This window comes from Amblyomma mixtum, chromosome 2, assembly GCF_055824585.1.
Source record: "Amblyomma mixtum isolate Tamu chromosome 2, ASM5582458v1, whole genome shotgun sequence".
NCBI lineage: Eukaryota > Metazoa > Arthropoda > Arachnida > Ixodida > Ixodidae > Amblyomma > Amblyomma mixtum.
The window spans coordinates 215,626,643-215,653,691 of record NC_143013.1 but is presented as its reverse complement, the minus strand read 5'-3'; the positions used below and the strand labels follow the sequence as shown (position 1 = coordinate 215,653,691).

General features: G+C 45.7%; 1 protein-coding gene across 1 annotated transcript; it reads right to left on the bottom strand.

The window, feature by feature from the left end:
* Positions 1 to 682: 682 nt before the first annotated feature.
* Positions 683 to 25,967, bottom strand: LOC149362541 (neprilysin-1-like). Its single transcript, XM_089568326.1, has 5 exons — positions 25,685 to 25,967; positions 25,271 to 25,275; positions 8,570 to 8,775; positions 4,414 to 6,271; positions 683 to 793 (listed from the first exon to the last, which is right to left on the bottom strand). The coding sequence occupies exons 1-5, from the start codon at positions 25,965 to 25,967 to the stop codon at positions 683 to 685; spliced, it is 2,463 nt and encodes an 820-aa protein (XP_089424452.1).
* Positions 25,968 to 27,049: the final 1,082 nt, after the last annotated feature.

Genomic DNA, 27,049 nt, shown 5'->3' with positions numbered 1-27,049 from the left:
GATCGCGCCCATTGAAAGTTCTGTCAGCTGAAACAAGCAAGCAGCGTGTTACTTTGATGGGCACAAGTATACGCTTGTAAAGACATAAGGGATTCTTCTAAAAACACGGCGCAAAGAAAGACACACACATATGAGGAGCGAAAAATATTCAGGGGGCAGTTAAGACTGCTTACGTTCTGTGAAGTCGAAAGCATTAGTGTGAAATCGTGAGCGTTCGACCTCGACGCAGGTTCCGCATTGAGCAATGAAAAGAAGAAATGAAAAATCGGAGTGAAACACTAGGACACTCTCCGAATACCGTCGCGAGCTAGCCTCAAAACTGACTAGCGGACGCAACGAGCACGCGCATACAATTTTGATATGAAATTAATTTTTGCATCTCAGTGGACAGGAAAGGAGTCTGGGAATGCAAAAATTAAAGGTGCATATGTCGTTGGTTCGAATCCCTGAAACAAGCTAGCGCCAAACTTGCGGCCGGCAAAACTGGTGGCACGTGGAGACAAAAAGCTTGGAAATGAAACAGAAAAATAGCAAGCAGTGACGTCATACAACTCTTGGCTACCAATCTGAGTGCACGTTTCATTGTGCCTGGCCACGGCCGTAAGCACCCAAATAATGAGTAATCTTCCTCGAACGGACGACTAGCTGAACACGGCTGCTGTTAAGACTGAAGTGATACGTGTCATAGTCTTATTCCACCGTCAATGCCAGGGGTTGCAGCAGCCTTGTCCGAAGGAATGATTTCTGAAATTTCCTTCTTGCCTTGCATGCGATCCTCCTGGTCTTCTGCTCTCTGAAATTTTACTTCTGTATTGAACGTACTTCCGGTTCCCCAGTAACATTTTAATGGCAACTCTAGGTGGGTTATTTATAATCTTTGCATCGAGGGTATAACAACAACAGTTCAAGACTCCTTTTGTGTTGCGAGAGCATCGTTCTGCGTACTAAATCATCCCCACAAGAGGTTCATGTGCTAGTGGTTTTTGTTCCCACAAAGCACAGCCAGAGATTTAAGTTAAAATGGGCGCTATGCTAGTGGCTCTCGCCTGGATGCCACATCCATGCTCCGCGCTTGGTTTGGAGGCCGCTAAGGCAACGTGACAATATCTCTCCGTTCCACTTGCGCGTTAAATTTATCTATCTAACCAAATCACACCACAAACTTGGGCTGGTGTTTAAAATCTGCCCGTACGGCGCTGTCGCTGGAAGGATAAAAGAAATATTTCGAAAAACAAGGGGTTTGACAACGAACCTGCCTCCGAAGCTCTGTGACGAACTTAATTTTCTGCAGTATTTCTGTCTGTTCCACAGCTCTAGTTGTGAAAAAAGACTAAAGACAAAATACAAAGTCGCTTAGAGAAAAAAAATTGAAGTAAAGAACAGCATTAACAAAGTTTTGTAAATCAGCTTTTTCACTAGGTAAGCACAACCAGACACCACTATACAACGTTTCAAATGAGTAGTATATTCGTTTCTAAGGCGAATATTTTTTATTTCTATTCATTATGGTAAGTATTATATATAATTCTATATACCGACACGTAGGCACCTGAATTATGTGTCACAGCGGAAAATAAAACGATGAGCTCTTGTGAAAAAGGACCTCTCATGATCACTGACTACTACTTAGGTGTCTCAAAAAAAAAGAAAACAGCAACAGTATGGACAACATAAAATATGTGGAAAATGAAGAAAACTTAATACAAGGGAATCTAAAGCGAGCAGGTGGTGAGAAGGGTGAATGGTGACACTTTAATTTATTCCTAAAAGCTTAGAGGTGTCACGGGTCAGTTTCCGTTGTGAGCAAAATAAGACTATTACTTTGGCTTAGAAATGTGCGAAAAAATTTTCTTACACACAGAATTGTTCATTCTCTGCATTCATATATCACTGGGAGTCCTCATACCACTCCTGGCGCAGTGGTGCAGCGGTTAAGCGATGCGCCACTGCCCTGCTATGGCAGGAGCTGCCACCGTCTGACCTTGTGCGACCCAAGCTGCTCTTCTTGAGCGACTAATCATTGATTCATCGCAAGGTAAGTTGACCTAGGTGGCCCACCTGCCTCCTAGGTTGCGACACTCGACATTTCTTGTCAATTTTTTGCGCACGGTAAACGGCGCAGACGACGCCAGATTTTGTGCGACTTGAGCGCCTTAACGTAATCGCGTTAAAATAAATCGTGCACTCGGTCGAGTAGCAGTCCTTAAGCAGGTGCTTGCCCATTTATCTCTTTCTGCTCATGTTGCACATTGTGCTCCAAGAAACCGGAATTTCGTGTACAGCGCGTCAGGTACTACATAGTACGAGCCGACAAATTTCTTGCACCTGGAAGCATTTATGCGTTCCATCCTCCTTCAGCTGAACTTGCACAATTCACTGAGCTGCTTAGCGGTGAAAACACATCAAAGCCGTAGTTGCCCGCCGCTTTCTCGAGCCCATGGTCAAGTCCACCACCTATTTTGTTTCGTTTTCCATTCAGAAACATTTCATCGCTTTGACGAATGTACGTAGGTTTCCCGAACCCATGGATATCAAGCAAGCGGGACGGCCGTTGGAACATCATTTGCTAGCCTCTGACAAAACGCTTCCGCAAATAATTGGCTGGCAAGATATTTTTATTGCTTATTTAAAGAAAGAAACTGTAATGCCTTCTACCTTAAACTTTCTGCGACGCATGCGTCGTTTAACATCGACCCTATGGTGACAACAAGACGCTTGCTTCTCATAGAAGGAAAAAGCCGAACGTAAAAATGAAAGTTACACATCACTAAGAATCTTCCTTCCGATTACAATCTGCAGGCTACTTAAGTTAACCTCCCTGCTTTCCTCTTCAGCCTCCTTCTCCTCCTCTGGGTCCCTTCCGTTATATAGACTGTTTGTTGAATACATTTAGTTGCTAGCAGGCGCTGGTCCCGGGTCCTTTTTTTCTGTCTAGATTAACTCGAGTATACACTGACACTGAACACTTGCCAATGAGCCTAGATCTCAGCTTTGATCATTCAACAGTCCCGGTACGAAGTTCTACCTCCTCTGTTATTTGTAATTGATAGGGCGATGAAAGTGCTTAATTATGCCCCTCTCTCCAGAACGCCGCCATGAATTAATGTAGTTATTTGTAGTTTTGCTTTGCATGTTGTCGTATATAAGTGGCTACTTAACGTTGAGCGCGAACATTTTTCGTAAAAGCATATTTCGAGTAGTCTAGTCTCCCAACCACGCTCTCGACAAGGTTAAGAGGTAACGCCGCGAACAACGCTAGCAGCATTTAAACTAAAACCTAAGTCTGCTACCGCAAAATGCTTCTCTTCTTGTCCGGGTGCAGCTAAAATATACCCAAAGCCCACTGCACTTTCTGTCACCATAGGAGGGGAACCATACCGCTAGGGTTACATAGCCTTGGTGCGGGAGTTTCACATTCGACGATGTGGGTGGTGCGCTTCGGTTATCAGTGAAATTACGGGTATTAATGAAATACACACCAGGGTAGCACCGATTTGTACACAACATTCATAGCTTCCACGTTTACGTCTCTCCGATTTTACCACAGCAGAAGAAGCTAAGCATAGGTGCGGTAGTTTTCTAGTACAAGCCTTAAACAGATTACAACTACAAGCCTTGAACGTATCTGCTCTAAGCAGCCTCTACTAAGTCTTTCTTTGCAGGCGATGACAACCTATATATATTGTTTTTGGGAGGCCGCCAGAGTGTTCGTGCGACAACTTTTACTAAGGTCACCTTCACTTCTGCTGGTGTAACTGTTTTGCCAAGTACACCTCCGTCGTTGACGTACACCTTGGTCGTTTACGTGCACCTGTAGAGCAATGCAGCTCCGCGGTGAAGGGTGTACTTGCCACTGGAAGTGTTCAGAAACATGCCAGTAGCCCAAAACACGCACTTAGCTTCGATATGAAAAGGATTTAATCATTGCTTTCCGGAAAATATTTGTCAAAAGTTTCACACACGAACCATACGGTGCCCCACAAAAGCAAGATTATGCGCTCAGGGTAACACGTTTCATTCGTTTACGATCGTACATATTATTCGATATGGAATACGTAGAATTATTGGGCCGGCACTTGCTCCTTTTTGTTCCTTAATGTTTCGTCTTTGCGGTGCTTCAACATAATCGATTCCTTCAAACTCTCCAAATATTTCCACGCCTTTTCAAACATTTGTTAATTTGTAAATGAACTCACTGATTAACGAATACCTTTTGTAGAGTGATTTTTCTTTCTTTTCAATGACGTGAATGGTAGTAATATATTCATGACGGCTCTACATATTCGATTAGAGCGCCACTTTCCAAACTTTACAATTCTCGATTTCTGATTCATTTTCATCGCAAGAAAACGCTTGCCGGAAGGGCGGAAAGTTTCTCAGAGGTACATTAACTCTCCATTTCGCCGGAGTTACCGCCAAGCGTGGTTGCGTTGTGCTGGACATACTGTACTCTTCCCCGCAATACGCCGATGCATAGTTGAAGAAAAACAGTTGCTGTGCCGTAATATTTGTCCGTGGCACGATGTAGTACTTGTCCGACCAGTTGAACTTCTTGACTGCGGCGTCGTACAGTTTGTAGAGAGGCCAAAGTATTGCATTGTCCAAGAAATCTTCCTCGAGACGAGACAGCGTGGTGGTCATTCGCTTTTTAAGGACTGCCTTGTAATCTGCACCCGCCGCTGTATCATACTGGCGCCGAAGACATTCAGATGTTCTCTTATAAGAACGCACCGACTCGACGCGCCACCACTGTTGAGGCCTCACGTGGTCATCGATGATAGAGTTGCTCCTGATAATTGCACGCAACATGGCCCGGACAACGTGCTGAAGAACTGTGGGGTACAGTTGGAAGGGGATATTGTTCGAAATCTCGCTCAGGTAACCCACGACCGCGTTCGGAATGAAGATGTGGTTGTTTGTCGGCTGATACTCGCTGCCCCACTCGAAGACGGACATTGCGTAATCATTGTCGTACGCTGCAGGCCTCTCGCTATCGTTGGCGAAGGTGTTCCAATATACGGCCGATGAGTAGGATAGCACTTTGACAACGGCATCGAGAACTGTTCCGTTAGATGCGACGAATAGACTTTCAGTCTTTCTGTATTTTTCGTAATCGATGAAGTTATGCCTCGTTCCGAACGCAAGCGTCATGTTTTCCAGTTTGCGCTGAGCACGCCGGACATCCTTAGAGTGAAACCACGATCCGCCGGACTGTAACAGGTGTTTCAAGATGGCACGTGTCTCTTCGAATAACGTGGCAAATTGTTCGTCGCGATGCTTCCGGTAGATATTGGCAAACTCGCGACTGATTGTAAGCTTTGCAGCAATGCCTACGCCGTAACGGTACATCTTTTCCAAGATCGCTGTGCAGGCAACCAGACGCTTATCCCCGTGTGCGGTATTAGTATCTTTTGTTAAATTCCCAAGGAATTCGAATGTCTGGGGCATGTACGGCCACAGCGTGACTAACGCCTTGAAGCCGACGTAATTCGCAATGGCAGTCGGACGGTGTCGGTAGAATAACAACGCAAACGCTGCGAAGAACGCAGGGTCCTCAATGAAAACAAGCGCAGAATCTGTGACTGCATCCTTAGCAGCTAATAAAACTCTGAAGTAACGCCGCCAGTCCCACCACTTGTTTCTTCTCAACGTCTTGACGGTAGCGAAACGTTTAACTGAGAATTCTGGGGAAGATGTCTGGAAATGGCTCGCGTTTTCGAGAGCTTCTTCGAGCTTCATCGTTTCATGTGCCAACTTGGGCATAAAGGAAGAGTTTCGATATGTGCTCAAAGCTCGGACTAGAATTTCCTCATACTGTTTCGCGTCGTTTCCTCTAACAGCGCTGGCGACGTAACGCCTCAGGTATGTTATTGGCTTTGTAATCAAGATCTGTGGTTTTCTGCCTTTCTCTTTTCCGCCCAAGACGTTGACTCTGAACAGTGTCTGCAGCATCAGGCGTCGGTCCGCTTTGGACACGACCGTCAAAACGTCGCCAGTGAACTTCTTGTACGGCCAAACACTTATGTTTAGTGTATCCAAAACTCTTGCAAAGGCATCCAAAGTGGCTTCCACGTTCTTCGAGTTAGGACGTGCTCTGCACTTTTTGTATAACCAGTTTGCCTGGAGGAGAAAGTTGTCATTGATTCCACGCGGAGGACCTTTCTTTAGACCCAGGAATCGATCGAAGAAAAGGTCGAACTCTGACATCAGCTGACGGGTACTCAGCGCAGCGTAGGAGAGGTTCATCGGTTTATACTTGTTCCGGTTCAGCCTAGAAAACAAGAAAAAAAACAGCGTCAGTGTACAGAGGCCCTTCCCGCCCCTACTCTGTGAAGTTTGTAATGGGAACTGGGGACGATTTGCTTCGATGTGTGCCTCATGCATACGTGCCATGGGTGCCTCATTAGAAAACTGCATACTGAAACATTTCAGAAAGGTCTTCATGCGTGAGATAAAAAAACCTAAATCTGTTATGAATTCAGGTGGTTGAAGACTTACAGTATGTGTTATCAGGAAATAGCAAGACAGTACTGTCCTACTGATAACAATGAGACGACTGAGACTGCATGTGCGCTTCACAGGGCGGGTATTAGTCAAATATGGGTAGTTTGAGCAGTAGTGAGAAAAGGCCTTATTGCAACTGCAGTTGTAGAAGATACCTTATAAAGTAGCGAAGAATAGATGGTTCCTAAAACGTCAAACTGCTACTGTGTCATGGCAACAAGGTGCATGCGCTTCCAATGGCGATATAAAGTTCTGTCGCTAAAATTGCTATTTGGATACTTAAGAAAGAAATATAAACATTTGCTGCGGTCGTTATCAATTATACATAGTTTTAAGCTAACCTTTTAGTAACTGGATCTAGTTAAGTAAAATAGACTGCGCACCTGTTGTGGCGAAATTACGACATATAAAACTCAAAAATCAAAATAACGACAACACATATGCGATCCCGGTGTTTAAGCGTTACACTAGAAGTTCGCTTAATGCAGCAATTTCTTTTTCTGATTGAATCTGTGCATATTTGATCGGTAAGGAGTTTCTTGTTTCAGGAGTGGGACAAATATTTGTACACCTTGACTATCAAGGTTAGCGTATCATAAAAAGCTGTTATAGCTTTGGCTTCGCCTTATGCGCCATCGTTTTGCCATGGAACCACCATCAGAGCGCGCATTCCTCCGCCTTCCTCATATCCTCGCTGCACGGAAGCCAGCCTCCGGATTTCTCACATGGCAGCCACATTATGGTTGCGCAATCCTGCGCTATCATCATCACGTACCAAGAGACTCGCCACCCGTCGCCTCATATTCGCTTTCTCTCTCCGCTTTAGGACTTTCCTTTTCTCTCTGCTTTCTCTTAAAATCGGAAAGCAGATTTTCCTCTTTTCACTTTGGGACTTGCCTCTGTTGGCAAGTTGCAAATTATATATTAAATTTCAACAAAATTAAATCAATAATTTTTTCAACATCTTACGCCAGACGCTTTCTATTGCACAGGTAGTACCGAGCTCTATGGCTCAACCACATGCGCAACAATTTTCTCTGCAGAAATACACTAGACACTGTTGGTGCCATACAGGTCAGCTGTCTTTGCGTACGTTTGGAGACATATTTAGGTGTCGTTTCTTAAAGCTTCTGTGAATTCCGTGCGCTGTAAAAGCATATATATTGTGTTAGCCGAAATGCGAGGGCGAGTCAAATGAAGTGAGCCAATGCGATTACATGGGAAACGGGTACTTTATTAAAACGTAGACTAGTCGCGTGATTACAGTCTCGTAAACCTCCTTGGGTTGCTACTTCAAAAATTCATAACTGACTCTTTCTCGTAATCGTCAGATACGAATCTGGTTCCCTGGAGCTGTTTTTTTTCAATTTCCCGAAAATGTAGAAGTCACAAACGATAACCGAGATGGCCATGAATTATGGTGTGAAACCAACCATGACTGATGTTCACACGCTGTTCCAGTTCACCGATGCTTGTCCTTCATTCATGTCTAATCAGCTCATAAGCCTTTGCAGTTGTGTTGGGGGTGATTGCACAGTGGCTTTGACCCGGTCTTGGATCGTCTTTGCAATTTTCACGTCCTTCTCTGAACCATTTGCTCCAACACTTCACAGTGGCCAATGAAATGCAATGCTCACCGTACGCCGCGACTAATTACTTGTTGGGAAACACCTTCAGCTGTCAAAAACCTCACGACACCACGCTGTTAAACTTTTGAAGCATCTATTATACCCCCCAGCCGTGTTCAACCTAGTGCATGAGAGCAGTAAAAACATTTGTCGTCTTACCCACGTGTCACTTTCGAAAATGAGGGATGTCTGTTACGCGCATGCCTCATAGGTAAGGAACCGAACCATTATTGCGCGGAGTGGGTTGGCTCACATTCATTTGACTAGCCCTCGTATGTTATGCGTGTAAGATGGGGTCATATTATTTCCTTCAGAAACCAGCAAATATTTGCCCCACTGCTGCGCGACCATGTGCGACGCTACGTTATGGCTGCGCTCTCCCCTGCTCTGCTCGGTCCGCGTGCGTAAAGCATAGACAAGTTTAAACCATAACTTACTTGATTGCTCCACAGACATGCTCGTAGAAGTCAAGGCAGGGCCAGTTGTTCCGTTCTCCCACGTGATGAAGGTACTCAGTGTTCCAAAGGCACACCATCGACGAACAGTTATTCTCCTCGATGAACTGGTAGTGCAGGGAGCTGGGCTTGAACTGAAATGGCGGCAATAGCCGCTGCGTTTCCAACTGCAACTGAGTAGTCACCTCCTGCGCAGAATGGGTTCCTATGTGTTCATTCTGTGCCGAAGCACGGCCGACGCTGCTTAAGATCTTAACATTCTACTTGACATTCTAGGGGCATCGTGCCTCGCAGACCTCAAGCTCTGCCCCAGGAGACGATCGCCAATTCGTGGTCATGCTGAAGTCACTGGCTAACGCCACCGAGAAAAGGTTTAAAAACGACAGTCGACAAAGGCTAAAAGTGTAATGCAAGTCTTAGATGCCCCACTCCAATGCTTCAAACCCTTCAGTAATGAAATTATTTTTTCGTAGCTATCCTTCATTGGGGACTGGATTGAAAAATTTTATTGTACAACAGAAACGAGTTTTCTAGGCTTCCTGCCTAGACAACGGCCAAGAGGTCTGGAATTTTGGCGGCGGCTTGGGCCAGTCGTTGGATTCCTTAACTAGAGATAAGTAGTAAAGCCTCCCATTGTTCGAGTGACTTTATTATGCGACCCTGTGGAGGGTCAAGAGGGCATTCCCAAAGGATATGATTAAGGTGGGCTTTATTTTTGCAGAGCACAGAGATTTGAATATTCAGCCGGGTAGTAAAGGCTGCACACCACCGGGTTTATAAATGTATTCGTTTGCAGTCGACGCTAAGTGAGGGCCTAGCTTTCGGTTAGTGCTTTGTCGGCTGGGGGGGGGGGGGAGGGGGTACCTAGTCCTGCTGAGTATGTAATGATACGTAATTTCTTGGTAACACGGTAAGAGGATCCCTATCTGTGAAGGCCGTGCCACTCATGCGACTCATCCGCAGGATCGCCAACAGGCGACACGGAATGAATGAAAGAAAGAAATCTAATTATACTCGTACAAGCCCCCGGAATAAGCAGGATAACATATGCACCTCCCTTTGTTAATCTAAAGGAGGTGCAAAAGAAAAGGCTCGATGGAATTATTCGCAGGTGTCAAGCAAGAGGTGGGACTACCCTTCCGAACCCGCTTTGTAAAGCTACTAGAACTGGGTCTCTGAAAACAGGTTGGACAAAATTATAAAAGTCGTAAAAATCTCGAAGCACGATAAGCTGTCGAGGAACGTGATAAATAGGGAGATCGCAAAGAAACTAGGAATAAATTATGCAAATCAGCAGGATTGAAGAGTAGGTATGCTTAGAAGTGTGAGTGTTAGGCTACGGATACCACCACTGCCCATGAACATGCATTGCATCCACAACAGGGATCGCAGAGAGAAGCAGGCTGTAGCAGACACGTGGCATGCGCGGACGCAGCTAAATTGAAAACGGGAGAATGGTGATAGCGGTAGCTATCGCCGAAATGCATCCCAGAACTGGCGCCTCAATCACGTCTGGCTGCCTGGAAATCGCAGAGGAAGCTGCCATCATGCTCGCGATTGCGGGCACTAAGGCGTGAATTACAGTATTCGCCAAAGGCAGGATCTCGCCATCCGCAACGGACGATCGAACAATTCAAGTAGTCTGAATACCTGCACACCCATCCCTCGCTGGAAATGAAGCAGCTCACGAAATGGCTCGAGCTCCAGTGGAGAAATATTCAGAATTACAGCGTTTCCGACGCCAGAGACTTATAGTGCACGTACTTTGAATGTTAATTTGTTTCTTTAGCATTATTAGTGTTTTGAAAGCACGATTAGTCATTATCGATTGTTATACCTAAGGACGAAACGACTGGAACGGATCTCTTTTTTGCTGCTTTCTCTTTCACTCCCTTGACTTTGTCCTCCTCGCCAAGCAGAGCAGCTAACCAGCAACTGTGCCTATGGTTAACCACACTATGTCCTTCCTCACTGCGTGCAGTCATATACACGGTCATGTTATAAACACGCACGCACGCACATGGACACAGCTGCGTGTGTTTTTAATGTAGGCTGATAGACACACTTCAAAATATAACACGTATTTAATGAAGTTTCGACTTGGGTGGAAACCAGTCTTCGTCAGAGTGGTACATGGCTGTTCCACACCAGTACTTATAGGAGTTTAAAGAGGCTGCTGCAATTCCCCCGCGCTAGAAACCCGAGAAAAAAATACTTAAAATGCACATGCGTACGCGGCAAGTGATTAGTCTGTGTCCAGAAATATTCCTAACGACCACACTCGGGGCCCAAAACAAAACGTCAGAACGGCCACAAGCACGAGACAATGCACACAAACAGGTCACCACATCGAGTGAAGTTTTCGGTACAGTTCAGTATTCATGGCATCCGGTTGCTTAGTCAGGACGAGTTTTCTTGATTTGAAATTTGCTTGCTCTGTGATTCATGGAAGGACACGTGTCACACAGATATCAAGAATTGGTTTCCAAGTATGTGGGCGTAGATCGAATGTCTACTCCTCAGGGATTCACATATCAGTGTTCTAATTTCAAAACCTGTCTAATGCGTCAGTGATCTGTGCATGAGCAAAACCCTAGCGGCGCATTGTGAAACCTTCCTGGACGGCGCTTCATCAAATGGTGTTGTTTAAGGTGCGGCATTAGTGACCGCCGCTGTAAGTCATTTGGTACAGCAGGCGATTCGACATGCAGAGGTGCATGGCTGGATAACATACATGGCGTGGTTCTCATTTCTTTAATTAAAAAAACATCTGCTCTTCAAACCGAAACGCCCCTAATTTCTAAACTGGATTAGCACTTCTCCCTAAAAAATGTTAGTCCTATTTGCATTCCTCTATTTGAATGGCTATTGTGCCTTTCCGGTCGTATCACAAGAATTTTCTCTAGCACTCTGCAGTTCTATCTGGACGACCGGCGCATGGGGTGCGGTCTTTACGACCATCGGTTCTGAGGTCACAACTAGAACTACCTTCATTCGAAAGCCAGGTGTAGCAGTGAATAAAAAATATTTGTCGGAGCAGCTGAAAAATATCTTTTTCCTTTAGCCAACGAAATGCCTTCTTTTATACTGAGGTTTTAACCGGATGCGGACGTAAGGCTAACAAGGGCTCCACCTATATATGGGTACGGAAGGCAAGCATCTAAAGAGGTATGTTTAAACTCTTAAATTAAGTTATATTTTACTCCCATTCTCGGCATAAATCTTCAAGGATTAGGACGCCGCCTTTCGAACATTCGTGATATATCAGCTCTGACCAAATTCTTTCGTCTTCACAGCAGCCTGATAGCGTTATTCTGTCCATCAAATTTTTTTTCCCAGCAAACTTTTTCTTTTATGATTTTATGTTTGTTGCTCGCTCCTACGGCCCATATACTTCCTTGTACAGGTGCTGATGAGGTCTTTAAGATTTCTACTTAATATTTATCCGTCATAAATTTGGCACTAAAATACCTGAGAGCGTTTCCTGCGCAATCATGGCCGTTCATACTACTTGCACATTCGTCCAAGAAATATATACTCAGCTATTTGCAGTGTGTGTGCGCGCGCGCGCGTGTGTGTGTGTGCGTGCGTGTGTGCGTGTGTGCGCGCGTGTGTGTGTGTGTGTGTTTGTGTGTGTGTGTGTGTGTGTGTGTGTGTGCGCGTGCGTGCGTGCGTGCGTTCGTGCGTGCGTGCGTGCGTGCGTGCGTGCGTGCGCGTGCGTTCAGCCGTTTACTTCTCCTCCTCGCTCGGAGCGCATAACGTGTCGCATAAAACATAAAATGGAAAGAAAAACAGTGTGCATACCTTTGATTTCATGTTTTCTTTTTAATAAGTTACATTAGAGGGCACGGATGTCTGTGCCGCTTGAACGGAGCGACATAGTAGTTCAGTTTAGGCATCTCCAAAGTGGCTTCTTGCGTTGCAGGGCAACAATGAAGGACAGTGAGGATAAAAGGGAGGTGGACGGTGTATGTTACCATGTTCTGATTAAAAAGAGGCTACTTTCACAAAAATGATAGTTTTGTAAGCTAGAAAACGTCGAAAAATTAAATGCAGGTTTTTCCACCTCCGTTCGTTTTTGCTATAACTTCGGTGGCGTCAAGACAGTTTGCTTCGGATCCCTGAGGCATGTCGCCATCTCAAGTCTCAAGCTAGAAAACGTCGAAAAATTAAATGCAGGTTTTGCCACCTCCGTTCGTTTTTGCTATAACTTCGGTGGGGTCAAGACAGTTTGCTTCGGATCCCTGAGGCATGTCGCCATCTCAAGTCGATTTCAAATCACGAATTTATTTCCTGCCTTGACGGCATTAGTCTGAGTAGATTGCCGAAAAAAAATATTCTGCTCTGTTTTTGGGAATATAAACTTGTTTTTGTTGTTGTTGTTGCCTTCCGAGCATCTATATAGGTCGAAAGAGCGGCGAATCGATTTTTATAGTAACAGGAATTCGATTCAGTTGTCCTCTCTGTAGTTAAGCCGTAACTGTCTTCTTAAGCGCCGCAATTGAAGCCTATTGCTTTCACCTTAAAAACCCTCAGTGTCCTCTCTCCCAGGCATTGATCTGTTTTATGTAGTGCAGGGAGCGGTGACGCAGTTCTATATCGTTACAATTCTCTCAGCGCAGCCGAACGTCAATGGTGGGAAATGTCGAGGGACGTCAACAGCGCTGTTTAGCTCGAGGAAGAGAGACGATGGTGGTACGCGAAGCATCGAAAGAAACCAGAAAGTGTCACTCTCACAGGAATGACGGCTAAAGTGAGAGCATCTGTTAGAGACCCTTTGTTTTCTGATGTAAATGAACTATATTATCCCACGATTTGCGCATCTAGCGAAATGGTGACGAAACCATCGCGCTGTCGCAAAGAGCAGGTCCTATTTTGTGGTGACCGTCGGCCATCATTAGAGTACGGGGGGCGAGAGCACACTGCAGCTGGCGGTAATGATGTCAAAAAGCGATGTTCTTTCGTAAAAGATTGCGTTTAAATCTTTCAATTTAGCACAGCGTCTTTGATTTTGCTGTTTCATAACAATTGCAGCAGAAGGGCGAAGATATGTTCACAGCGCCTTTTACACTGGTGGAAGATGGAGGAATAATTGGTAACAATATAGAGGCAAGCAACGTGCAAAACATCTCAACTCGAATGGTTTCATCCAATGACAGGAGATTGGTGGAGTCATCATGCAGGGAACCACCTCCAAAGGAACCATATCACCTTTTCGTGTCGAGATTTATTCCTGACGGATACTACTTTAGACGATCTACTGAGGGTCGGGCAAAATCCGTACAAGCGCGACGCGTGCGTCTCACGAAGGGAGACATTACAAAAAAAGGAATGCCTACCTTTTCGGTGTCGTGCAGGCCAGGTTTTGAATAGGCAGACATTAGTAACAGCGAAGCTAGCAGGCCGAGTGCCACCAAGATGACCACGAGCTTCCAGAAAGGACCCGAAGTCGAGCAAGACGATTGCCGTTCCATGAACAGCGTTGATTGTTGGCCATTCATCCGTGGTCAGGAGCTGATCATTCCAGACTGGAACGGGCCTCAAGGGCGGAGAACATTGAATCCAAGCAATGATGGTGATTTTGTTGTTCTTAGCCTTTCACAAGAAATCACATACCCACATTAAGGACAGCGTAGCTTCAACTTCTTCTCTTTGTGCAACAGGGATCACTGTAATATAAGCAGCTTCGCTGTGAAATCTGATAAGCTGCCAAAAATATTTTTGCTCTTGTACATTCTCGTTGCCAAATGTTTACATGCAAAGCAGATACCTGCTGAGCTCCACGCATCGAAAGTTTCTGCAGGCCAGTTTTGAGGCATGCCTGCCGAAGTACAGTCTTCATCGTTTTCCCCTTCGAGTGCTCGAGGCTCTTCGCTGAAAAGATTTAGCGCAGTTCATAACTGGGAAAGATTTTTGCTGAACCGAGAGAAACAATTCGGGCTTAAAACTATGTCATCGCAAGTATTTACTTTGGTGCCACTCGAGGACACCAGTCCTAAAAGGAGATTGACGAGTTGACCCCACAGCGAAAGCATAACTTCACCCACTTCGCTCCGGCCATACAAAATAAAAGTGAGGGCAGCTTTTTGTAACCTCAAACCAAAAATTAAATGTTCTTCGCAACTCTTAACAGCCCTTTATGATGCGAAATAGAAAATAAGCGTTCAATTTGAAGGATCGCAAATAATTTTATTTTTAATTCATAGGCAAGGTTAGCTGAGATTCGAAGAAAAAAGTTTTATGTTTGGCTCTCAAACGGCATCCTTGGTAAAGTTTCCAGTCAGCTACTCCCAGTGTTGTAGGCGTTACCGAAAAAAAAGTAACTAAATACGTTACTCGTTACGGTATAAAAAAACGCGTTACCGCCCTACGTTACCTACAAAAAAAGGTAACGCGTTACCGTTACCGTTACCGAAAGAAAGTATCGCACGTTACTTTGCCGTTACTCCATGCCCATAAATTTTAATCAGTGCGTCTTCGCCTTAACTCTAACCGCTAACTCGTCTTCTCTGCAAGGCATGTTTTCTAACCAAAAGACCTCAAACCCAGGCGACACGTTCATATTCTTCAAGCGAATTAAACCTCCTGATGGTCTCACTCCGCTTGCAACAGAGTCTAGGCAGGAAGGAGGGAAGCCGTCCTTTGTCATAGTGCTGTGCGAAGTGGGTTGTTCCTTGTTCTGGCTTGGGGAGAAAGGGGGGGTTAAGACTATGAAGGGGGAAAGTTGGAGCGACAGTGTTGTTGAGCAGAAAATTTTTAGAAAGTTTAGCATGAGGTAGTTCACTACTGCCGGCACGAGAACAAAGGCCCATTGCCTTCCTTTTTCCTCTACTTCGGTGCTGCAGCCGGTTTACTGCAATCCCCTTTTCTGTGCTGTACCATTGTACCCTTTCAACGGTTTTCATGGGGTCATCTTGAAGTAAACTGGCGACGTTCCCGAGTTTACCCGTAAGAGGGAACTGCTTCCACAAAGGATGCGAGAGTGTCGCCTGGGACCGAGACCTTTTGGTTCGAAAACAAGCTTACGGAGAAACTGACTTTTCTGTAAATGGTCCATTGGTGGCTCGGCATGCGTACACTCTTTAGAGAGTTGTGTGTGTGAGTGGTTTCGGGGTGAAGACAAGTGTTTGAGTGCGGGCTCGTGCTTTTTTTTTAGTTGAGTGTAACGTCAAGGGAAGGTGTTTTCTCGCATGCGAGCCGCAGCAAGGGTCGGTGAGAGCACCTGTAGATTTTGTTTATTTGCAAATTATTTTCGGCGTTTTTTTTCTTATAGAGAGGCGGAGGGGGACAATTGAAGTAAAAATTAACTAGTAACGTGACCCCTCACGTTACCGAAAAATGTTAACGTAAGTACGTTACCCGTTACAGTTCTGAAATGGTAACGAGTACGTTACTAAGTTACCGAAAAAAGTAACGCGTTACCGGTAACGGCGTTACTTGTAACGCGTTAATGACAACACTGGCTATTCCTCTAGGGAAAAAAGACTCCATAAAGCGAAAGTGTGTTATACTTTTCTTGCTCTTTTCCCTAGCAGAATACGCGGACAATAAAGAGATATTTCTCATGCCAATAAGTGCATAAATAGGGTCTTTCTTGCAACTTGAGCTAGGCATACGAAACAAAGCGGAGCACCACAGCTCGATAAAGCCAGCGAGATTATATCGCGTCGTGTAGCGCTCCTCAAAGTTCCTTAAATTGCTCTTAATTGAATATATCCCTCAGATTACTTTTCAAAATTTTCTAATGCATTGCATTAACTGACAGAGGATGTGCAGAAGTATCCGATCGAGTTTTTTGTGACCACATACCTATAGTACGGGGTATTTCCTTACAGCGTTTTTGTCAACTATGTTACGGTGAGGAGACATAGTCTCAAACGTGTAGCCATTGAACTTCTCATTAACGTCAACACTGCGGTTTTTCTGTTCCTCTCACTCAACCTCTTCCCTTCCTCTGCCTCCAAGTTTCTCGCAACCAATTCTGTGCTGCTGGCTACGTTCGACCCACCTTATTTGCTCTGCCTCGTTTTTAAAAGGCGATTTGTGGAAACGGCCGTTTCGTTCGCGAAGCACCTAATCCTTTATTGCAATCACCACTCGCTGTAATATAGGACACTGCCGCCACCCGCCCAGCAGAGTTCAGTGACCTGTCTTCCTCAACTATGCGAGGCAAAAAGTGCCACATCCTAATGGGGTGGCATCCGGAAACGACGCACCAGCAGTCAGCGATGCTACCCACGTCACGTGTGATCGAAGGCGATGACAAAGCTTTGGCTGAACGTGAAGACAGCCAGCAGAGGTAGACTCTGCGATTGAGTCTAAATTTCGTTATTATATAAACGCCTTGATGTGCGAAATTTCGAATTTACTCCGGTTCCGTCTGCCATGGGACAGACTTCTACTGCCATGGGGCGTCTGAGGCTGATTTGATGCCACCAGCAGAAAGAACTGCGTAGTGCATCTACATTAAGGAAATCTTCCTATGTAGTTCTGACAACGGCAGCCTGTGCTTTTTCATCACCGCGTGGTAAATGGTTTATGATCAGTAAATGACACCTGTCTCTCCCATCAAGTGCGTACATAAAAGCAGAAAACGCTAAAAAGAAATCATTTACTCTGCATAACTACCACAAAAACACCAATTATCAAAACATTTGCTTTGCCGACTAGATATTAATAGTGCTTAAGCACAAGCAGTTGCATTCCTAAAGGAAGAGATAATAACAAAAAATGTGGTACTTTCACAGAAGTATAGATCCTTTGACAACACGTAAGCTATGAGGCATCGTATTCGCACTTCTCTGCTCGTATATCTCATACGGCGCTGTAATTCGTTGTTCTTAAAAATACAGGAGGATACAAAGAAAAGAAAACTGCATATATTCTCGCTCCAACGTTTTCTGTTTCTTTCTATGCTAAAACAAACAACAAGCAAGTGTCACATTGCTATCGCGTTTTCTTTGCGCATGCACAGGTAGTGAAGCGAGGCAATGTTAGTCGCTTGCTTCGTAGCTTTGCGCATTTTACGAGTATCAATACCGTTTTTGTTTTCTCTGCAAGGAACAAATTTATTGCGCAAACCAGGATTGTACACCTTTGTATAATCGCAGTTCTTGGCGGGCACGATGAGATAGGTCATCCCCGCGACAAGGGTTTTTCACTTACACTGGACGCTTCAAATCCCGCCATGAAATTCCGCCAAAGTTATTAGAGTAATGTTAATGCGAAAGCATTATATGCCTCACATTCGAGGTCATGCCCGAAAAATGTGTCCGCAGAAAACGGCACCATGTGACGTCACGAACCAACGTCATATCGTCACATGAAAAGTATGTAATATGACGCCATGCCAAGTCGTGTGAAAGCGATGTAAGGTGATGTCATACTAATTAACGTGACAACCATGTAATGTAACGTCATGTCAAGTGACGTGACAGATTATTGCAAGCAGTTCAGGCCACTTGACACGCAAGCTACATGCGAGTCCTAAGACCATACCCTGATCCCCAGCCCCTAATCGATCAAGGTGTAGACGAAATCCCAGCGATGGCATCACAGTCTGACCTCAGTGTGTTGGCAGTGTTCCCGACTACATTCGCACCATAATTTTGACCAGTCGTTCGTCGTACAGCGTTCTCGAGGTGTCACAATTTCTCTTTTGAATATAGATTATATAGTTTAGTCAAGTTGGTGGCTAGATTACGACAGAGGTTCGGACCGATGACATATGCACCTTCAGTTGTATGGTACGCTTTTAAGGCGCGGTTGAGGTGTCCACCACGGTGTCGAGATGTGAGAGCTTCTGCACTCTTTCCTTTCCTCATAAAACATGCCATTCTTGCATGCGTTCGGAGACTATTGACTTCCTTCATTTCTTGTGCAGAGTGGACCTCAGGGCTCCAGCAGCCTTACGGACCTTACGGCTCCACTTTTTCTCTGTTCCGGAAAATTATGTTGGGCAAACGCTTGGCAGCCTTCACTCTTTTTATTATCATTTCTTCTCGATAACGAAGCAGTAAACACTTGCATTATAGGAGTTGTGGGCGAGGCGATTTAGGTGCATAGCTTCTCAGTCGCTTTCCCTCGAGCGTAGAACAAAAACTGACCGTAAGCTTCCCGGCTGTGACGAGAGCTTCCCGGGGATCGACGCGGACGACGCCTCAGTCGGCGCGCACAAAAACAGGTGGTGCCAGTGCTGGCACTGTGTGGTTTCTCGCGAACTCACCGAGTGAACGATGCGAACCTGCCGGGATTTAGCGCAGAAAGGTAGCCTTCCTTGGGAAATGGAGACTTCCTCTATCTGCCAAGCAATGGACATAGTAAGATTAAAAACCGACGACACCAACGACAGTGACCCACTCCACCCCTCTTTTTCAACGTGCTTAAACATAGCCGCCTCAGAATCTGCCGCATATTTTTGGGGGTATCTAGTATCGTTTAAATACAAAAAAGGTAAAAAGGTCTTCACAAAACCGTTTTCCAAAGTGGCATTTGTTCTAAAAGTGGCCAGTACGTGAGGTGAAGTTTACTGCGACGCGGCCTCGTGGGAATTATTGATAGACGATGATAGACTGATGACAACAGGCAGGTGATCTTTTCACAGAAGGGCATTTAAAATATCCCATTTGAAAACGTTTAAAACGGATGGTGACGTAAAAGCTAGTTAGAAGAAGTTGATTTTTCTGAAACTTGGGCAACAATATGTGGCCTATATAGTAATTAAACGACGTGCATTAGTTGCGAGGATAAAATCTTTCATTATTTAGCACCCAGAGTCACACATTTCGCATCCTCAAAATGGGGAATGAGCAGTAAAATCCCCAACTACGAGATATGGCTCTGGAAGTTCATGAGGTCTTCTAGATTCTGGACTGATAATGCGAGATGTGGAGGAAGGCATTCAGAACATATTGCCATTGTTTTGTAACTGATGATGCTGGCCGCAACCGCCTCAAAATTTTCGTTTTTGACTTTGATTTCTTGCCCGGGACGCCGCTTAGAATGACAATTTCGACGCCTCCTGAGTATCATTTGTATGCTTGTGATCACGTCGAAATGTTTTATAATGCCTCAGGTCATTCACATGTTGTGGACAAAGTTGACTTCCTGAAGACATAAAACTACAGGCAACATTGACCCTGGAATCTGAGCTATGTCACTGTAACTCCTGAGCAATCTTCTACAGTTAGGTTTAACCAAGAAAATCATGTTTGTATGCATTTGGGTGCGGTTGAATGGGATTTACTTCTTTTCTGGGCTCATTATCAGGGCTCTATTTCTTTCTTTACTCAAGAGAGCTGATCAGCCGGTGCAAAGCGGGCGGACTGGGAGTTACACCCATTACCCCACTAGAGGTGCTGGAGGACCGCGGTGAAGCCGCGGGTGTGTTTCTTTCCGGGCTACCCCAGCGTGGAGAAGTCCTGCGGTGCTCCAATCCATAATCTGGCTCTCCCTGCTTGGAGATGGCAGAGCAGCGTTTGCTGTCCCTGCCTGGCGTGTGGATGACCCTGCCATACGCATGGTGGAAGTGGCCTAGGGAGATGTCGCGCTATGTGGTGCACCGTTCCTGTGCACCACATCTGGAAATTTGTTTTTGTGGAAACGTTTAAGCGGTTCTTTGCGTGGAAGAGTAGTCGCGCTTCCTTAAATGTGATATTTTGTGTCGCCTTCAATGTAAAAATCTCCCACTCGTTCTTCAATGAGGGACATGACCTTGAATAGTCGTGGTGATCCCCTTCGCAGTTTTCGCAGCGAAGTGCTGCTCCTTCACATATTTAGGAAGCATGTTCTTTTGAGGCGCATTTAGCGCAAGTTCCGCGGCTACGGCAGCTTTGCGACCTTCGACCGTACCTTAGGCATTTCAAGTACATTCGTGGATTTGGAATCTAAAGTCTGACACTGATTTTCAGACAGCCTGCTTCTATAGATTAAAGGAGTGTGCTCGAGTTGAAACTCAGGACCAGATGTTTCGCGTGTATCTCTTTCTCTGTCTTCCTTCTTTTGATATATGAACATTTATGACGTTCTGATCTCTGGGACCATCAAGCATCTCCTCCTCAGTGAGCTGGATGAAATCTCATTCAGAAATTACACCACGGACGGTGTTTAGAGATCGGTGTGCTTTCGATTGACGGAGGGATGTTGCAGATGGACGCTGGGTTATAAAGTTTCGAGTATTGCACAATGCCTTCGAGTTCGAGTAGTAAATCACCAGGGGCATCTTTGACAGTTTGTATCTTGGACCAAAGCATCAGTTATAGATTTCGAGAATAAGCACGAGTTTATAGTTCGTGCAGTTTTTCTGTTTTGTCACTATGGGAATGAGAACTTTGGGAATGTTTCTTTTGCTTTCTTGAAAAACTCGGCTATGAGTTCGTTCCGCCCTCTTTTGTGAGGGCGATTATTTTGGCGTGAAGGGGAAGCCACGAAAAGTATGTATTGTTCGGTTGAGGTGCCAGCCACCCACCATGGAGATGAACGGGGAACGGGGCCAAAACTTGCGAGCCAGTCCTGCCCACGCCAGTTGCACACCCACGACTATAACCAAATATCGGGCAACTTTGGCCTCCAGCATTTCACCTGCGTCCGCGGTAGGGCAAGTGTTTCTATATATAGCCCTTCTGTTCTTCAATAAAAACTAGTTGATAGTCAACGCTTGTTTGTGTTACTCTTTCGTCGTTCGTCTTTCCCGTTCTTGTTGCGCTGTGAACAAAATCATGGATCAAACCCACGTCTTTCGTCTGCAATAAGACTCATTATCTCATCATCGAGTTTTCAGCATCCCATTACTTCGGGCTCTACACTGCATTGAACGGTTCACTTATTCTCCAGTCATATAGAAAGGAGACTTGACGCCTTCTTTTAAATTTCCTCCAGGGTTTGGATCTGAACTCCTGATGGTGACAGCAAGGGCTGGCTGGTGACTATTATGGGTGATTCTGTGTATAGCTTAGTAGATCAGCCAGGTCTCAGGAATGTGCCTGATTTGCGGGCTTTATTTAACATTTAAATGTCGCTACGGTGGAGTAATTGCCGGCAGAATGAGCAAGGCATAATCCTCCCTGTAGGTTGCAATAACGTATACCTAGGGTTATTCGTTTTCGGGTTTTATATTTTCTGAAATTCGGGGGGTAAAAATCGGGCGTTATTTTTCGGCTTGATAATAGGGGAGAAATCGGGTTTTTTGTGGAAAATCTCCGAAATTCGGGTTTTATCGGGTTAAATTTGCAAACTAATAATTCATTCCATTTGCTCTAACCGGCGGGTAACAATTAGGGCTACATTTTGGGCTGCTTTCAAGAAAGTAGTGCAAAATTTGACGTTTCTTTGGTAATTAATTACTACTCGCAGTGAGAGGCAACGGTCAGTTTTGAGAAAAGAAACAGTTCATTCACGAGGGCTGGTCATCGACGTTCTACGCGTCCTTATTAAAATACATAATCATCTTCACATAATCATAATTGTTTGATGCGCAACATCTCGGTTTCCATCCGAGACCTGTCTGGTCTCTGCAGGTACCTTAGCTGAGAGAACGCTCGCTCAACATCACAGCTGCCATTAGCTAGGCACAACAATGACAACGCTTGGGTAACGCACAGTTGCGTCGTTCCAATAGTCATTCACTTGAACACCTTCATTTGTGGCGCTTGTTTCCAGCAAGTAGTGGTTAAACTCCTCGCGAAGCGAGCCTACATCGTCCATCACGGAAATAAAGAGAGGTCGGCAGTCATCAAACTCAGACTGAGCAGCCGCTTCTGGAACGGATCGAGTACGGCTCCCAGTTTCCACAATGTCAACTGGTTTTCTTCTTTGTCAGAGACTGGAGGCACAGCAATTCCGTGGGCACAATTGTTTCAGAAATCGGAAAAAATCGGGTTTTACCCGATATTTTAGGACCACGTTCGGGGCGCAAAAATCGGGTAACATCGGGTTTTACCCGAAAACGAACAACCCTACGTATACCTCGTTCATTGCTCACTTCATCCTCTTTCCGGTCACATTCTGGAGTTGATAGAGCACGGGCACGTCCCGTTTGTTCATTCTTCTTTTTGAACAGGGTCACCACCTTTTGGTTTGTCCGTCGATGGACCAGCTTCGAATTCATCATCGTCAACGTCTGAATCTGGCAGCGGTAGTTTAGAGAGAAAGTCGTAATCGCTACTTGGCTTCTTCCCCGCTAGTCACCAACTCTTCTCACAAGCTGAAGCAGAGTTCAGCAGTTCACTTCGCGTAAGAGAGCCCCCCCCCGCGGATTCGCAAGGGTGAGAGAACGTAGGTATACGTTAACATGGGCAGCTTACTTCGTTAGCTCTGGCGCGCAAAAAAAAAAACAGCAGAGAGGTATTGCAGCACCCTGACTTCGACCTCTTTTTTCGAGAGCCATGTTATTCTCACTACCTAATAAATCGTTCCCTGCACCGGACAGCAACGAAAAACTTACCAGTCATTTTGAAACCTTGTAAGAGCGAACAAGGGGGAGTGAGTTTTTAAGCAGCAATCTTCACAAAATGCAAACTTTCAGCTTTATTTACTGGTGGCGCCCTCTACAAGAAAATTTAAAACTTGCCGCTAAAGTACTGGTAAAGACTCTCAACAGATGGCACAGCAGGGCCCCGCAGCGGAGTAAAAAGGTTTTCTCTGAGAGGGACAAGCAGGACCAACGTGTACTGTTATTCGTGAGAAGGTGGCAACAACATAAAGAGGACGTTCCAGAACTAGCGAAAAAGAAACAAACTTTTTTCAGTTTCCACTCATGGCACACAGGCCGCAGAGCACGCCAAAGTACAAAGTGCAGGTACGGGTAGGTGCTGCCACCCTGTGAATACCACTCAAACGAAAGCAAAAAAGCTTCCTGGAACTTACACGAGGAAGTGCATGGAATTGCGAACAAGGTTAGGAACGCAGTGTCAGGCGCCCGACGAACTAATGAATGCTGCGCTTTTAGGCTTGCAGGTCAAAAAGAGATTACGAAAAAAGTTGTACGTATGTGTCCCGCGTCTCCAAATCATAAAAAATAGATAGAAACAGTTACATTCCTTAAAATACTTTGTATATAATCTTTATTCCTGCTCTTTTAATTACGCCGACGAAAAGAAAAGTGTAAGCAAATTATTCAGTGAAGTTTCCAAAGTAGCCCGCATTTCAGGCGAAATGGTGCTTAGAGCGACTAAATGAAATGTCATAAAGTTGACCCCCATATCAAAGCTCTCGCATGTACGCACCGGTGGGCTGCTGTGCGCAGGGCCAATAAGGCCTCGATTGTTTTGGTTATAATATTTTGACAAACTGTGTTCCTGTTCTCTCGAGTGTTGCACCCTTGCTAGAAGGCACACGGTAATTAAGCGCTGATTATAACGCAATAGTATTACGGAGCTCGTGTCACAGAAAATCCGCCATCGTCATCGGTGCCGTGGGCGTCGTTGACCATGAGCAAAATATCCACAAAATATCCCCGGAGAAGATTGGTTTTGTGGTTTTGTGGGGTTTAACGTCCCAAAGCGAACCCCCCCGGAGAAGGAACCAAGAAGGCAGGGGGGTGGGGGGGGGGGGGCACCTAGATCATATCACCTTGTGGGGTCATATAACCTGCCAAACGGGTTGACATTGAACTGCGCACCATGGCAGGCGACAGTTAAATTAAGAAATTGGTCTCGAGAGGTTGCTCGCCAAGAGCAACCTGGGTCGCAGCCGATTCACCAGGCAAGGGGCTCTTTATTTGGATATCTAAAAAAAAAGAGCATGTTGACATTGTTCAGAAGTGCTCTCATATTGGTGGCACAAGAGTTAAAGTGTGATTTCCCCAATCCTACATGAATAATGCCTGTGTTGTTAAGGGTGTGCCAAAGTGATCCTTAGGAAACCACCTTCTAGATCACTTGAAACTGCGCGGTGGTTTTCACGAAAGGAGTGGGCAGTGGAACCTACCAACTACGTTGTGCTGACGTTCGCTCCCAGCACAGAGCGCCCAGGAAAAATTGACCTAGGATTCATAAAACATGCAGTCACTGAGTTCACTGAATCTCCACCCCGGTGTTTCAGATGGCAACGGTTTGGGCATGTGGATAGTTTGCACCAAAACCCAGTGGCGCAAGCGCTGGGAAGCAGCCACGACTTTAAAGCTTGCAAAGCGGATTTTGCTTTTGCCAACTGCAGTGGTGACCATCCAGCGAGTTTCGGTGGCTGTCCTTTCGATGTGAGTGCCTTAAACCGACGAATCCTTCATTATGGACCCAAAACCCCGCCGTCTCACAAGCCTGTGCCCTGAAGTGAAGAATTCTCAGTGTGCGAGCCGGTTTTTCTAGCAACTTCAGCAAAAAATATCTATGTTCCTGAGCGACCAGATCACATCCAGACTCGACAGCAGGGAGGGCTCTCCCATGCCACACAAGCGACGAGAAAATCAGTTACAGTGGCGAAGAGTCTGTCCCAGTCCGAATCTTTTGTCGACATTGTGAGTTAGAGCATGCCAGAAAATAAGGGGCTCAAAAATGAAGGTTTGTACGACAATCTACGCGCTTTGTTCGAGACCCTTTGTTCACAAGTTCCAGCGATGCCACCTACACCTTGAAGAATTTCCTATAGCTGGTGCTTTCGTTTGAGTCCATGATTACCGCCTTCGCTGCGAACTTCATTTCGCTCTAACATGGGCAGTGTTCAATCTCACGGAAGCTCATAGAAACTTACTGGACCTAAAAATCACCGAAAAGTGCCATTTATAATGCAATGGAATTGCGCTGGTTTCTAAATTGGTTAGCTGAACTGAAACTTTTCTTAAAAAAAAAATGGTGTTCCAGTTCTTGCCCTGTCGGAAGCTGGCCGCCAAGCAGGAGATCTTTGTCGGGATATTTCGCTCATAATAACTACTACATAAAGCCTTATCCATCACGAAGTGCAGCGCTTTACATACGCCGCGCGATTCCACATGTTCCTTTGAACGCACCGATCTGTGCGCGGACGACATTGAGGTAGCGGCTGTGAGGCTACAGTTCGGCTTTCTAACTCTTTTTCTTGAATCCGTTTCGTGCCTCGGCGCAGGAACGTAGCATTGGATTTGTTTCTTCAGCAGGTTAGTGATCGTTGCCCAGGTCTTCAATTTACCTGCGATAATTTTCACGCCAATCATACCGTCTGGTGCGACAGTAACACGGATTTCCGCGGACCCAAACTCGTCGACGTCATTGTCAATTTGAACCTGTATGTTGCCAGTGGCTGAATCCCCACTTTCTTCCCACTCCAGCCTCAGCCACAACTGTGGACCTAACTTTGGTTTCACCTGACGTCCGGGTGAAGTAGTCAATAGCTCCTGACCGCATGAGAAGTGACCCTTACCCGATTTTTGTGTTTGCTTCCGACTTCCGTACCTGGCTCTAGAATCCGACATGTTGTCAACTTTCGCAACTACAGAGAACCGTTAGCATGTGCACCCAGGGATGTCATTGACAAAATATTTCGAGGAAGATGACAGCAACTTCGGCGGTCAAGTTACCTGACCATTTTCTGGCCCCGGATGTAAACCTTAAGAACCTTTGCGCAGCGCACAAAAGAGCAGAGTGACAACTAATTCGGAAAAAGGATGGCAGAGCCTTGAAGAGTGCCTTCAATACGCTGAATTCTGCCATTCGACGACACACGAACAAGCTCTACAGGCCCCAATGGGCCTCCTGTCCTAGCTTGACGACAATATGGCGAGTCTTTGGCAGTATTACTGGAGTATACCTCTATTTTCGAAGTCTTTCGAAGCTCTGGCAATACGCAAGCAGCAGCGTCATGCGTGCTTGGCAAAATAATTTGCAGATGCATTTGTACGTGCAACTTCTCTAATTGACCTCGGTCCTCCACCTGCTTTCAGCACGTCTTTAACGACGTCCCGGTCACGCTTAGAGTGCTCCAGACAACGCTAAACGGTCTGTGTCATAGGTGTACTCCGGGTAACGACGGCATCACCAACCAAATGCCGCGGAACCTGCATCTGGAACACAGGAAGGCGCTCCTACACTACTTCAATCGAGTTTGGGAGACTGGCGACGTTCCTCCGTAATGGAAGGAGGCTTGTGTTGTTCCAGTGCTGAAGCCTGGCCAAGAGGTGGTGGAGCTGGCTTTGTATCGTCCTGAGTCGCTGACATCCTATGTGGCTAAGCTCATATATAAGCTGGCAAGTTAACGGATATCGTGGCGGCTCGAGGACAGCAAGGCACTACCAACATGCACGCCTGGTTTCCGCCGGGGTTAATTGCGCAATATAGTGTGTGGGTTTCTAAGTGGACACAGGCCACCACCCACCGCGGGTTCGAGCTTCGCGCGAGCCAAGGGCCCCGATCAGCCGTCACCACACTCACACTGGGACACCGTTGCAGCGCACTCAACCTCCGCTGGGAGGAGAGCGATTCGCCGCAAAGAAATAGGCCTCCAAGTTCACAAAGGAGACGTTTATTCACGTCGTCCTTCAGCAGTACACACACACTC

Excerpts from the sequence above, each read along its gene's own strand:
- LOC149362541 (XM_089568326.1), bottom strand. The coding sequence starts at position 25,967 with ATGTCGGATTCTAGAGCCAGGTACGGAAGTCGGAAGCAAACACAAAAA. Across the intron at positions 6,272-8,569 it reads CATGTCTGTGGAGCAATCAA|GCTGAACCGGAACAAGTATA; the intron begins GTAAGTTATGGT and ends CTTGTTTTCTAG. Across the intron at positions 794-4,413 it reads CAACGCAACCACGCTTGGCG|AGAGCAGAAGACCAGGAGGA; the intron begins GTAACTCCGGCG and ends GTAAAATTTCAG.